This window comes from Sminthopsis crassicaudata, chromosome 3, assembly GCF_048593235.1.
Source record: "Sminthopsis crassicaudata isolate SCR6 chromosome 3, ASM4859323v1, whole genome shotgun sequence".
Classification (NCBI taxonomy): Eukaryota; Metazoa; Chordata; class Mammalia; order Dasyuromorphia; family Dasyuridae; genus Sminthopsis; species Sminthopsis crassicaudata.
The window spans coordinates 466,566,063-466,580,922 of NC_133619.1; the positions used below are offsets into that span (position 1 = coordinate 466,566,063).

Genomic DNA, 14,860 nt, shown 5'->3' on the forward strand with positions numbered 1-14,860 from the left:
CAGTGCAGTGTGGCATTGGGCTTAAGAGCTTTACAAATATCTTATTTCATCCTCAGAACAGGACCAGTGAAGGTGCCCTGGTCCTGGAGTCATTTAATTTCTGCCTTAATTTCCTCAACTATAAAATAGGTTTAAGAATAATACTTACCTCCCAAGATTGTTCTGAAGATGAAATGTGATATTTGTAAAACTTGTACCATAACATTTGTCACAAAGTGCTTAATCATTGCTTGTTCCTTCCCTCCCTCCCTCTCTCCCTCTCTTCCTTCCTTCCTTCCTTCTCAAATAAGTCCTTTCTTGTGATAAATGACAGTCAAACAAAATAAATCAATGTTTTCTTGTATCTGAGTAAATATGCTTAGAATTACTAGAGTTCCCTTGGAACCTACCCTTCTCAGATGAAACTCTTCTGAAGTTACAGGATCATAACTAGTCGATGCCTTGGTCAGAGTTCAGAAGTCTTTCAGTATTATTTTCATTTAAATTATAGTGGCCATTTACTGATTTAATTTTTCAAACTTTTTAATTTTATTTTTTTCTAACATTAACAGATAGCAACTGAAATGAACACTTTCATATACATTATAAAATAGAAAAAAGAATTGTGCACAACACTGAATATCTTTTATGGGAATATTCTTTTTCTTTTTAAGTATATTATTAATTTGTATTATCTTATTTTCAATCATTGTGCAACCACTGTATTTTAGAAAATAATCATTGATTTATTATAGCAAAGAATTTATTGATACTGAAGGAAAATCTTAGCAATTGTGCAAGAACAAGTTAATATTTGACAAATAGAGTGTTTTGAATTAAAGATAATGGTTTAGTTGAATACTAGGCTATGACTTCATGCTTTCTTAATAACTTAAGAATAAATATAGTGAATCATGTACAGTTCTTTGTATAAAGGATATATTCTTTTGACAAAAATAGAATATTTTTCAGGATGCATAACAAGTTATGTCTTTCTCCAGAGTCTATATCGGCATGCTATGGAAGAAGCAAAGAAAGAAGGTTATGACTTGAGAAGTGATGCCATTCCAATTGTGGCTGCCAAGGCATCCCGGGACATTGCCAGTGATGTAAGAACAATCATTTTATAATATTTTGAGCAATAAATTCAATATAAACATAAAATATTGAAAGTCATCCCATAAGAGAATAATGGAATTTTATAATTCCAAGAGACCATAGTTATTCAGTTCCTCCATTTTATAGATAAGAAAGTTGAGGCCAGAATGTTAAAGCTTTTGCCCCACTCACTCATCTATCAAGTAATTAACTATTTTTTTCTTTTACAGGGTCTTTATAGTACCTTATTGTAAAATTTGGGTCAAGTATTTGGTCATGGATTTTATATCATCTGTTGACCTTTGAATGTTATCTGCAGCTTCAGCAAAATTCCCTCAAATTCCCATTTAATTCCTTATGCCAATCTGTGATATAGTAAAACCACAATGGGGAAAGTTGCATTGTCGAAGGAGTAACTGTATGAAGAAATTAGCTAAGGCAGAAATCACTTCCTGCTCATGGTAGTATCATGAAGAGTATCTTTAAAAGAAAAGTAAAATTTGAGCTGGGGCTGGAAGAATAGGTGAGAAGCCCTTAGGTGGAGATGATATGAAGGGCATTTAAGTTTAGAGGGCCACATGAATAAAAACAGTGGCAAGAGACCACAAATTATGTTCAGGAAATGAGGAGTGGCCCAGTCTGTCTAGAGAATCAAGAAGGTGAGAAGAATAGTCTGAGAAAAGTTCAGTTTAGTGAATCCAAAGGAATAGAATCAAGGAGGAATGGATAGTCAGCTGTCATATGCTACAATAAGTTTTTGGGAAGAAAGGGTTATAAAAAAGGCTAATGGGTTTGGTCAATAGGTTACTAATAAGAAATGAGTTTCAGTAAAGTGACAGAGAAAAAATTGCAAGGGTCTGAAAAATGAGTGGGGTGGTGAGGAAATGGAAGTTTAAGTTCTGTTAAGGGAACTTCTTTTTTTTTTTTTTTTTTTCCCCCTGACGCTGGGGTTAAGTGACTTGCCCAGGGTCACACAGCTAGGAAGTGTTAAGTTTCTGAGATCAGATTCGAATTAGGGTCCTCCTAAATTCAAGGCTGGTGCTCTATCCACTGCGCCACCTAGCTGCCCCCTGTTAAGGGAACTTAATAGATGAACTTAAAGGGATGTGTAAGTTTAAGTAACTTACCCAGACTCACATAGCTAATAAGTGTCCAAGAAATGTGATCTAACTTGGAGCTTCTGTTCTGTTTTATCTGCCTCAGTATAAATACAAAGAAGCTTATCGCAAGCAGCTTGGCCACCACATTGGTGCTCGGGCGATACATGATGACCCCAAGATGATGTGGTCACTACATATAGCCAAAGTGCAGAGTGACCGGGAATATAAGAAAGAGTTTGAGAAATACAAGACAAGGTACAGCAGTCCCGTAGACATGCTCGGCATTGTGTTGGCCAAGAAATGCCAGACGTTGGTCAGTGATGTGGACTATAAGCATCCTTTGCATGAATGGACATGTTTGCCAGACCAGAATGACATCATTCATGCTCGCAAGGCCTATGACCTACAGAGTGATGTGAGTACCTTGTATTGATTAAATATATTCAAAAACTATGTGGTTGGAAAATGTCCATGGAAACTACTTTGCTAAAAGTGAACTTAAATCCTATAATGTATCTGACATAATTCCAAGGATAGACCGACTTCATTGTTACAACTTTGTTTCCACAAGTGGCTTAAAATATTTGGATTCTTTCTAATTTGTTCCCTACGAAAAAATTCTTATGTGAAAGCAGAGGTGTGCTCATAAATATTTAATCAAATTTCTGAAAAGGAAAAAAAGGAATACGACACACTTTTAAATTTAGTCTGTATTATGGACATTTTCTTCATCACTTTCTTAAGTCTATACAGTCAAAACAATACATTGAGCCCTGGTTTGTGGAATTTGCCAATTTCTGATGTGTAAAATGTTACGTCAAAAATTTAACAGTTGGATCTCTGTTATGAGCTAGCTCCATTACACCCCAGGGAGAAGTCTGAAATGACCATATTATGCATTTTAAAATTCATTTAATGTTATAAGTATGCAGACATGAATATGTTCATCAATATGGAATCCCTAAATTTCTGTTCACAAAGCTGAAAATTAAGGATTTTCATCCATGTGGACATTCCTTCTACCAATGAACCTTTTCTGCCCTTAGTAAATGGTTTTTTTAATTACTTGTCATGACCAGAAATAACTATCACCTGGAGATCAACCTTCAAACCAACCTCTCTAAAGGTAATTGGTTTGGTTCTCCAGTGACTGACATACTCTATTACATTGTTGGATCCATACCTTAAGCTTTTCAAGTTTGATGAGAATCTACCTATGTTTATTATCTGCTAGTTTAGCCACCAAAACCCCAGAAATATCTCCACGGCATGATTCATGACACTGGTGTGGGACGACGTACATAGTGATGTTCAATTCAAACCTTTGGGGGGGGGTTAATGCTAGATACTTTCACTTTTCTCTGGTAAAAAAAACATTTGGAAAATAGCAGTATTAAATGTTCATTAGTGAACTTTGTCTATATGTGTTCATTTACAGAATATGTACAAGTCTGACCTTGAATGGATGAAAGGCATTGGCTGGGTCCCCATAGGGTCCCTAGAGGTTCTTAAAGCCAAGAGAGCAACAGAGATATTGAGTGATAATATATACCGTCAACCTCCAGACAAACTGAAATTTACAAGTGTAACAGACTCTTTGGAACAAGTGCTAGCAAAAAATAATGCTATAAATATGAACAAGGTGAGTTCTTAATCTTTGGACCAATGGTCAGAGCATCTGGTTACTAAATATAAGAATTAATTAATTTGTCTATTTATAGAAATTTGTCTTATTTATTAATCAAAATGGGAAAATATGATGTATGATTATAATGACCATATCTCTTGAGTTAGCTGGAACAATATGGATTTCAGAACATAAAGGGTAATTTTAACACTTAACCCGTTAACCTTTGTCAAACCATATGTTCTTATTTTTGCTCCAAAAAATATGGTCACCAAAGCCATGATTTCATTTTTAAGACTATGTGTATTATAAAATTCATATTAATCACCTTTGAAAATGACATTTATTATACTTTCTTTAGTGACATGAATGACAATTTTGAAAAATGAAATAAATGTTAAAATGCTATATATTTGTAATTTATTACTTTTAGAATATGACAAAATATGGAGTTTTTAATAGACCTAGTAACAGATTTCAAGAAATACAGGATCATAGATTTAGAGCTTTAAGAAATTCTAGGAACAGTTGGATCCAATCCTCTCATTTTACAGATGAGGAAAAGAAGCACAGAATGCTTAAAGGACTTACCTAGGATCTCACAGTTAATATCTGAAGTAAAATTTGAACCCAGGTCTTCCTTAATCCAAATCCAGTTTTCTACCCACTGTACTACAAGTATCATTTAAAACTTTTCAACCAAGAAAGTATTAGACAAAACACTCTTGGAAGTAATCAGCTATCTGGTTATGAGGGTGAGAATTTATATTGATATGTTTAGGGTTTTTTACATAGTCAATGTAAGAATTTATTCTGCTTAATTATACAGTTTAAGGACAATTTTTCTTTTCTTCTAACTTGGAGAGTAGAATGGGAAATACATCAGGACAAGGAAGGAAGGAAGGAAGGGAGGGAGGGAGGGAGGAAGGAAAGAAGGAAGGAAGGGAGGAAGGAAGGAAGGGAGGGAGGGAGGAAGGGAGGGAGGGAGGAAGGGAAGAAGGAAGGAAGGGAGGGAGGAAGGAAGGAAGAAAGGGAGGGAGGGAGGGAGGGAGGGAGGGAGGGAGGAAGGGAGGGAGGAAGGAAGGGAGGGAGGGAGGAAGGGAAGAAGGAAGGAAGGAAGGAAGGAAGGAAGGAAGGAAGGAAGGAAGGAAGGAAGGAAGGAAGGGAGGGAGGGAGGAAGGGAAGAAGGGAGGAAGGGAAGGAAGGAAGGGAAGGAAGGAAGGAAGGAAGGACAGGAAGGAAGGAAGGAAGGAAGGAAGGAAGGAAGGAAGGAAGGAAGGGAAGGAAGGAAGGAAGGAAGGAAGGAAAGGGAAGGAGGGGAGGGAGGGAGGGAGGGAGGGAGGGAGGAAGGAAGGGAGGGAGGGAGGGATGGAGGAAGGAAGGAAGGGAGGGAGGGAGGAAGGGAGAAGAAGGGAAGGAAGGAAGGAAGGAAGGGAGAGGAGGAAGGAAGGGGAGGAAGGGAGGGAGGGAGGAAGGGAGGGAGGGGAGGGAGGAAGGAAGGAAGGAGGAAGGCAGGGAGGGAGGAGAAGGGAGGAAGGAAGGAAGGGAGGAAGGAAGGAAGGAAGGAAGGAAGGAAGGAAGGAAGGAAGGAAGGAAGGAAGGAAGGAAGGAAGGGGAGGGGGAGGAAGGGAGGAAGGAAGGAAGGGAGGAAGGAAGGAAGGGAGGGGAGGGAGGAAGGGAGGAAGGAAGGAAGGAAGGAAGGAAGGAAGGAAGGAAGGAAGGAAGGAAGGAAGGAAGGAAGGAAGGAAGGAAGGAAGGAAGGAAGGGAGGAAGGAAAAAGACTCATTAAAAATTTTTTAATGCACAGAAGGAAGGTCAAAAGTCACAGAAAATAGGGAGTTATGAAAGTTACATTTTGAATTTATTTTCTATTTCAAAAGAAAAGTAAGCTAAACATAATAAAGATGCACAATTTCATGCTTGCTTTATTTTCTAAGTTCAGAATAAGGGCATTTTAAAGAGAAAAAAAGCTATGTTAATGAGAGAAAAAAATGGTAATTCTCTCTCCCTATTTTGTTATCACTACATAAGAAGAAGAAAGGAAGATTCTAGTAAACATATATACAGGCTAAAAAATAAATCTTTCTTTTTCCTTTTTTAAAAATAGCGTTTATATACAGAAGCATGGGAAAATGATAAGAAAACAATCCATGTCATGCCAGACACACCAGAAATCATGCTTGCCAAACTCAACAAAATAAACTACAGTGCGGTGAGTAACTTTAAGAATGGGTAGGAAAGACCCTTATAAAATAATATAAAGAGAAAAAGATAGAACCCAAAGGACTGAGTGCACACTGAATTGTGAGAGTATGAGGCAAAGGAAATGAGAATGAAAAAATCAAAATGAGAATCAGAATGAGTAAAAAATACTTATACTTTTCATTGAAATTAATCCATTTAAATGCGGATAGTTGCTAAGTTTAGTTGCTTAAATTGGTGTTCACTTTTAAGCTTTTGAAAAAATTTAACTTTTTAAGAAAGACAAAAAAAAGGAAGAATGAATAAAGGTAGAAAGCTGAATAGAATATTATGACTTATTTATGATGTGTTATCCAGTGTTTAGGGCAGTGGGCGAGGGTTAGGTGAGATTAGTGTTGTGTTTAAAAAAAAAAAAAATCCCCATATCCCTACCTTCAATTATAGAACAAGAGAGTAGGACCAGTTTACCTCATCCCTGTTAGAATGCTACAAGATTTAAAAGTTGATGGAAAAGAAGAGTGGCTGGGGAAGAAGTGATAGGAATTATAAATCCTTTAGAGAAAAATAACCTCAAAGAAATGAGAGACTTCCTGGCCCATGTAGATATCAGTGATATTGACAGCAGTTTACCAGTTAGTGGTACAGGAATGACATTTCCTTAAGGACCTCAGAAAATTCACTCCCTCCACCCGAAATTTAGCTTCTTGGGATAATTGCAATGAAAATTAAGTTTATTTATTTAAGTTCATTTAATTTTCATAGTGGAAAAGAATTAATGGAGACCAAAGTTTCTGGTCAAAGAATGATTACCAATAATTTTTTTTCTCCATAGAAACTTTACCGACTCGCCCTGGAGGAGTCTAAGAAGGAAGGTTATGATCTACGGGTGGATGCCATTCCAATTCAGTCAGCTAAAGCCTCTCGAGATATTGCTAGTGATGTAAGTCAACATTTCTGGAAGTCTCTGGAAATATTTCTTCTACAGATGTGCTTAATGCTTATGAACTCTGATTTTTTTTTTTGGTCAGCATTTTAGCTATTTCTGTCTACATTTCTACTGTCTATAATTTGCACTATATACACTCTTCATAGACCTAGTGGAAGATGATTGCAAACTTAATAGTCAGTTTCCTTGTTAGTGATGGAGGAAGTGTTCAGGAGATACATATGTATACTATATATATATATAGTCTGTGTATGTTTGCATACATATGTATATACATATATTTGTATACGTATGTATATATATGTGTGTATATACAAACATATGTATATATTATATATATGGTCTAAAATACATTAATTCTAATAAACCCCCAAAGTTGTCAATTTAATTCAACAATCATTTGTTGAGCTTTTACTGTGGGCCAAATTGTGACAAAGTTGATGGATACAGATACATAAACAAAATTTTCCTTGTTTTTAAGGGGCTTACATTTCAGTTTAGGAATACAACAGGAACATATATGAGTCATTACAAATTATTGATAATATAGTTAGGAGAGATACTAGAAATTGAAGAAATCATGAAAAACCATGTCAAAGTTGCCATTCAGACTGTATCTTAAAAGAATCTAGTGTTCTAAACAACAGAGGTGAGGCATTCCAGGCACAAGAGCACAGACTGTGTATGGAGAGACTAGACAATGTCCTGTACAAAGCCTAGCAAGTAAGACAGTTAGAATAGAACGTAAACTTCACGAAGGGGAGTCACATGTAATAAGGTAAAAAGATAGACTAGGATCAGATTTTAGAGTTTTAAATACAAAATGGAGGAGTTTGAGTTATATCCTAGAAGTAATAGGGAGTCACTGAAAATTCTTGAACTGGAGAGTGACATAGGCCTGTGACCCTAAGTTTGCCAGAGATATACAAGAAATGCTATTTTCTAAGATACCAATTAAGGGACTATGGCAATAGTACAGGTGAGAAGTCATAAGAGCTCAAACTAGAGTAAGAGCTCTATGATGGAGAAGGGATGGGTTAAAAAAAAAAGTTGTGGAGCTTAAATTGGCAAAACTTGATAGCTATGGGGAGTGATGATGAAGAGTGAAGGCTGGAAGATGACTCCAAGTTTGCAAACCCGAATAATTAGAAGGATAGTGGTACAGGAATGGGAAATTTATAAGACAAGTAAGTCTCAGAGTATAATGCTGAGTTTGAGATTCTTATGGGATATTCAGTTTTGAATACCCAATACTCTGATTCAGAGCCATAGTATAGGGGAAAGACCAGAATTGGACATATTGATCTGGTCATTTGATATTGATATTGATTGATTTTGATATATCTATAAAGATGGTAGTTTAATCCATGAGAATTGGCAATATTACCTAGAGAGGGTGTGCAGAGAGAGAGGAACAGAGAATACAAGACGGAGCTCTGGGTTGAGGAATGGATACTGATCCAGTAAAAAACAAAACAAAACAAAACAAAAAAACTGAAGTGACTATACCCAAAGACATACTATAATCTGAGATCTGGGGCTAGAGCCTCAGTCTTCTGCTTTCTAGTTCAGTGGTTTAAATTTGCTTTTTGGAGTTTTATGGTCTAATATTATCCAAATTTTAGTGAAACACCGAAAAGGAGCAATCAGAATGAAGACAGAAAAGTCAGGAGAGATTGATGTTAAGAAAACCCAGAGAGAAGAGAATATAAAATAGGAAAAAGAGGCCAATAGTTTCAAGTGTTGTAGAGCAAAATTTCAGTTTCCAGATCATGGATATGGAAAACTTGTGAATGACAGTGAGATTGAGGTAAACATTCTTGTGTGTGGCAAAGATGGAAAGGAAAACATCAATATACTTAATGAAATTCCCGAATATAAATGTAGGCATTGGTGTAGAAAACAAAACTGTGAACCTCTTGAGAAAGGAGAATACTCTTAGAGCTAGTAGATAATTATGACAAGAATTTAAATATGTTAATATATCTTAATAGACTAGACCAAATCTCTATACTAGAAATGACTTCTGAGTCATGATAGTAGAAGAAATATCTAAAATAGGCTTAGAAGGACAAGAAGTGTGCCTTTTCATTCTCTGGGATGTTGAGGAACCATGAATGAGAAAAGGTATAACCTGGGGCAGCTAGATGGCACACTGGCCTTGAAGTCCGTAGGACTTGAGAAAAGGTGCAACTAGTACTGGGGTGACTCTTGTCATATTGGGGAAGAGGATAGTGTTGTCTTCTAGATTATAATGTCATTTTGGGGGAGATTATAGTGCCATTTTAGGGGAAAGGAAAGTATCTTCTTAGGGGAGAAGGTAGTGTTGTCTTGGGGCAGTCACATTTCTGTATCAAAAAATAGTTCATGAGAGAAAAATGTCTAAGATGAAGAGAAGTTTTAAATTTGGACAATATTAGATCATAAAACTCCAAAAAGCAAATTTAAACCACTGAACTAGGAGCCAGAAGATTGAGGCTCTAGCCCCAGATCTTAGTTTATTGTATGATTTTAGGCAAAGTCACTTAACTTCTCTAGATCTTAGTTTATCTCTAAAATGAGACTAGTAATGCTTTCCCTAACTACTTCACTGAATTGTCGTGACAGGGAAAGACAAATCTATGTGAAACCACTTCAAAAAACTGTAGTCTACAAATATAAAGTATTAATATTAGATAAAATGCCTATGCCATTTTTCTTTTCTAGTACAAGTACAAAGAAGGCTATCGTAAGCAACTGGGCCATCACATTGGAGCCCGTGACATAAAAGATGACCCCAAGATGATGTGGTCTCTACATGCAGCCAAGATCCAGAGTGACAGGGAGTACAAGAAGGACTTTGAGAAATGGAAGACCAAGTTCAGCAGCCCAGTGGATATGCTGGGGATTGTCTTGGCCAAGAAGTGTCAGACTCTGGTCAGTGACATAGACTACAAGCATCCTCTGCATGAATGGATGTGTCTGCCTGACCAGAATGATGTCATTCAGGCTCGCAAGGCCTATGACCTACAGAGTGATGTGAGTATACAAAATGCCTTTAAAAATTCCAATTTGAAATACATGCAAAGTATGTACTTTTTTATTACTGACCACATAATGGAGTATAGATAAAATATAATTAGCTGGAATTTCAAATTAAAAGTATTCAGACAGTCTTAAGGACTCTGAGAACAAGCTAATCCATTGAAGTATACAAGATAATTTTGAAAACTATGTTGTTTTTCAAACATCATTAGTAATACTCCTGGAATGAGAAGATTTGGTCAAATCCCTATTCTACCACTCAATAGTTCTATAGCCTCATATAAGTCATTTAGTCTCTCTGTACTTTGATTTTCTCATCTTTAAAATGGGGGTGGTATTTCACACCCTACCAGACTCTCTGGGTTTTTTCAAAATGTGAATTTGATAGCAAACATAAAATGTTTTATAGACATAAAGCATTCTGTAATTTTAAGATTGTTATTTTTAAATGCTGAGATGTGTAATGAAATCAGAAAATAAATATTTTCCCTCAGGACATAAATAGTAATTTTCTTCAAAATAGCATTGTGTAATTGGACTAAAACATACTCAAGGATTGAGGTGATTGTGGATCAATTCAATATAAGATATGAGGCTCCATAAACTTACATATTCTAAACCAGAATAAACAATATTAAATCTATGAATAAATGCATATGAATAAGTGTGCTTAACATTTTACCTCCGTGTGAGTTAAATTATCATCATTTCCTGAAATAATTCAGTTTCATTGCTTTTTCAGGCTATTTACAAAGCTGATCTGGAATGGATGAGAGGTATTGGATGGGTTCCCATTGGTTCTATGGATGTTGAAAAGGTTAAGAGAGCAGGGGAAATCTTAAGTGACAAGAAGTACCGCACACCTGCTGATCAGCTCAAGTTCACTTGCATCACAGACACCCCAGAAATTGTCCTAGCAAAGAGCAATGCTCAGACCATGAGTAAGGTAAGTTTCTGGCTGCCTCCTTCCTGCCAGGGAATTCTTATTCTTTCAGAAATATCTCACAGGTGAAAGCCAAAAGTATCCCTATTAAAGCATAAACAAGAATCCTGATTCACTCTATATGTATAGAAAGGACCACTCTAGTTTCCAATGAATCCTTTCTTAGCCCTTTGAACAACCTGTGCCTCCTGTAAAATAAGTGGAAGAGAGAAACCAGGAGTCTCCCATCAATCCAGAAAAGCAATCTACTTGTCTTCTTGCACCTTGATTTGTTATTCTTCAGGCAGAGGAATGTTAGGTGGCTTTGGGAAAGTTGGTTTATCTGAGCCTACAGCACATTTCTTGATGGAACTCCATGCTTTGTTTTCCACATGACAACACCATGATACAGTTCAGAAGAGTCAAATTCACAGCTCTTCCTCAACTCTTCCAAGTGCAGTTTCAACCAGATTAAAATATAATAAAATAAATCGAAACACAATAGAACTTAGATAATATTAATATGTCAATAATAATAATATTAATAGATAATATTAATAAGTCAATATGAAGTGATGGTTTAGTGGTCCCATTTCTACTACAAATGTTAGCTATTATTATATATTATTATTATAATATATAAATATTAGCTATTATTATATGCTAATTTATTATCTTGGACCAAGTCACATAATCTTCTGTCCATTTCCTCATTTGCAAAAGTGGAAGTATCATTATTATGATGATAATAATTATTATTTTTTGAACTATGAAAATTCCAAGGTTCCCTCAGGTTCTGAGAGTCAATATTTTCTATCATTTCTTATTCAACCCCACTCCTTAGAAGGGCATGGAAACCTGTACCCTGACACTTCACCAGTTAGAAGACAGAAGGAGAGTTTATCTCCCTGGTAACTTTTTCTAGGGATCATTCTGCAATGACCTAAGGCTATTACCAAATGAATATGCATACGTATCTTACATAGTTACATACATGCAACTATCTTCTATATCCTGTCATATAATGTGAGCTAAGCCAGATGACATCTCTTTATCCAGCCAGGCTGGAGTATATGACACTATAATTTTTCATGCTGACTGGGTTCGGGAAAATGAGAAGAATTTGACAGCAGTGACAGATCACGTTGTTAACTCAGGTGTATTACTTGAACTAATCAACCATGTGGATATCAAAAATTCATTTTCAACCCAGAAGTGAGGGGTGAAGGGCTCCTTCCCTATTCTCTGGAATATTCAGTTATCTCTTTTATTATTCTTTTGTTGAATTACATTGGACTAAATTGAAGTCACCATTCACATATCTGCTGTCCCTATTCTCCATGCCTGATATTTTTGCTGCTTTGGAGACAATGGATGCTTTAGTTTCACATTATCAAATTAGAGAAAACTATAAAAGAGTCCTGTGTAAATGGATTCTCAGGATTGAAACTTGTTTCACGCCACATAATAAAATCTTCATTAGATCATAATTTCTTGGGATCCTCTAGGATCCTGGATCTCTAATTTATAAAGAGATCATTGGCCCATGTAGACCTCTGTGGGCACCTATGTGCAAGGAAATCATCATAAAAGAAATAGAAACTTGGGGCAGTTGGGTGGTGCAGTGGATATAGCACCAGCTCTGAGTCATCTGGCCTCAGACACTTAACATTTCCTGGCTGTGTGACCCTGGACAAGACACTTAACCCCAATTGCCTCAGTACAAAAACAGAAAGAAAGAAAGGAAGAAAGAAAGGAAGAAAGAAAGAAAGAAAGAAAGAAAGAAAGAAAGAAAGAAAGAAAGAAAGAAAGAAAGAAAGAAAGAAAGAAAGAAAGAAAGAAAGAAAGAAAGAAAGAAAGAAAGAAAGAAAGAAAGAAAGAAAGAAAGAAAGAAAGAAAGAAAGAAAGAAAGAAAGAAAGAAAGAAAAAAGAGACAGAGAGAGAGGGGGGGAGGGAGGGAGGGAGGGAGGAAGGAAGGGAGGGAGGGAGGGAGGGAGGAAGGAAGGAAGGAAGGAAGGAAGGAAGGAAGGAAGGAAGGAAGGAAGGAAGGAAGGAAGGAAGGAAGGAAGGAAGAGAGAGAAAGAAAGAAATAGAAACCATCATATTATTTAGCCTTACCAGTGAAATATCTATCAGCTAATTTCAATCTGTGAAAAGAAGCCTTTTGCTTTGAGATAGTTTTGCTGATTCTTAAAATATTAAGAAAGATAAATAATTGTTTTGTTTTGAGATGAATGTTTGTTCTTGGCCCCACAGCATCTGTACACGGAAGCTTGGGATGCTGACAAGACCTCCATCCATGTGATGCCAGACACGCCTGAAATCCTGCTGGCCAAGAGCAATTCTGCTAATGTCAGCCATGTAAGGCCAGTTTTTGGTTTGGTTTGGTTTAGTAAGATATATATGTATATACTTGTGTATTACACATTTCATCTTAAATCTTTCTTTCTTCCACATTTGAGCTATTTAAGCTGCTTACTCTTATCTTACTTGTTCCTCTTCCTAGAAACTTTATACTCAAGGATGGGATGAATCAAAGGTCAAAGACTATGACTTCAGAGCTGATGCCATTCCAATCAAAAGTGCCAAGGCCTCAAGGGACATTGCCAGTGATGTGAGTATCTATCAACTGAATTCTCCCAGATCTCAGAATATCAGATATTCCCACAGTTTAAGAGGGTACCTTCCTTTTTTTTTTTTTTTTTTTTTTTTTGCTGAGGCAATTGGGATTAAGTGACTTGCCCAGAGTCACACAGCCCAAGAGGTCACCCTCTTTAGAAGTCCTTCTGCATGTGCTTCCCTAGCTCTGCTTCTTAGCTTTGTGGTCTTCCTCTGATACTTTTTTATTGGAAAAACAAATAATAAGTAAACTGTGGACTAATATATTTTCACAAAAAGAAGAAAAGAGGTTTTTTTTGACAAAGATAGTTGTTTTGAAAAGGATTTGAAAGAACACCAATAAGAAAAACTTAAAATGCCACTATTTTTGGTTTTGTGATATTTAAGATTTAGCTTTTAATTGTTCAATAAAGTGAAAATTTTGATACATCAAAATATGAAAAATTTGCTAGTGCTTTAATCTTTTATTGTTGTTGCTGTCTGGAACTAACAAAGCCTGCTTGTTATAGCAGGGTTTCTTTTTTTCTTCTTCTTCTTCTTTCCTTTCTTTTTTTGCTTTAAAAATCTATTATCTTTTGTCTTTGCATTACAATTAATTCTCTATATATTATACCCCACTTTCTGACAATCCTACTGTGTAACACACACACACACACACACACACACACACACACACACACACACACACAAAAGCCAGCAAAACCAGCTAATATACTTACTGTGTCATTTATATGGTAGTGTGCTAAAATCTGATTTTTGTTGTTTACCAGTATAAATACAAAGAGGCTTATGAGAAACAGAAAGGTCACCACATTGGAGCCCAATGCGTGGAAGATGATCCCAAAATTATGTGGTCCATACATGCAGGGAAGATTCAAAGTGAAAGGGAGTACAAGAAGGATTTCCAGAAGTGGAAGACCAAGTTCAGTAGTCCAGTGGATATGCTGGGCATCTTGCTAGCTAAAAAATGCCAGACTCTGGTCAGTGATGTTGATTATCGCAACTATTTGCATCATTGGACATGTTTGCCGGATCAAAATGATATTATCCAAGCAAGGAAGGCTTACGAACTACAAAGTGATGTAAGTTATGCTTTTCAGTTTCAATATTTAGATTGGTAAATACTTATATAGGTGAACGGGGTTGGAAAGGGGTAAACTGACATTTTCTAGTTCTGTTTAACGCAAAACCCATTGCTAAGTAGCTTTAGTTCAAAGAGGCATTTCGCCCCAACAAAAGCATTTCCCGTTCTTTTTAACTCTTCCCAAATGCATGCTGTGTAATATTAAAAATTTTATTTTTCAGTGAGTCATTGGTTCTGTCTAAAACTCATAATAAAATAT

At 36.2% G+C, this 14,860-nt stretch overlaps 1 protein-coding gene across 1 annotated transcript in view; it reads left to right on the forward strand.

Annotated features, from left to right (window-relative positions):
* The window catches only part of NEB (nebulin), a 213,863-nt gene that overhangs the window by 103,185 nt on the left and 95,818 nt on the right, over positions 1–14,860 (forward strand). The window contains 10 exon segments of the mRNA XM_074303459.1: positions 981–1,088; positions 2,281–2,592; positions 3,616–3,819; positions 5,912–6,016; positions 6,839–6,946; positions 9,659–9,970; positions 10,719–10,922; positions 13,155–13,259; positions 13,405–13,512; positions 14,288–14,599. Of these exon segments, the coding sequence (XP_074159560.1) occupies positions 981–1,088; positions 2,281–2,592; positions 3,616–3,819; positions 5,912–6,016; positions 6,839–6,946; positions 9,659–9,970; positions 10,719–10,922; positions 13,155–13,259; positions 13,405–13,512; positions 14,288–14,599 (1,878 nt within the window).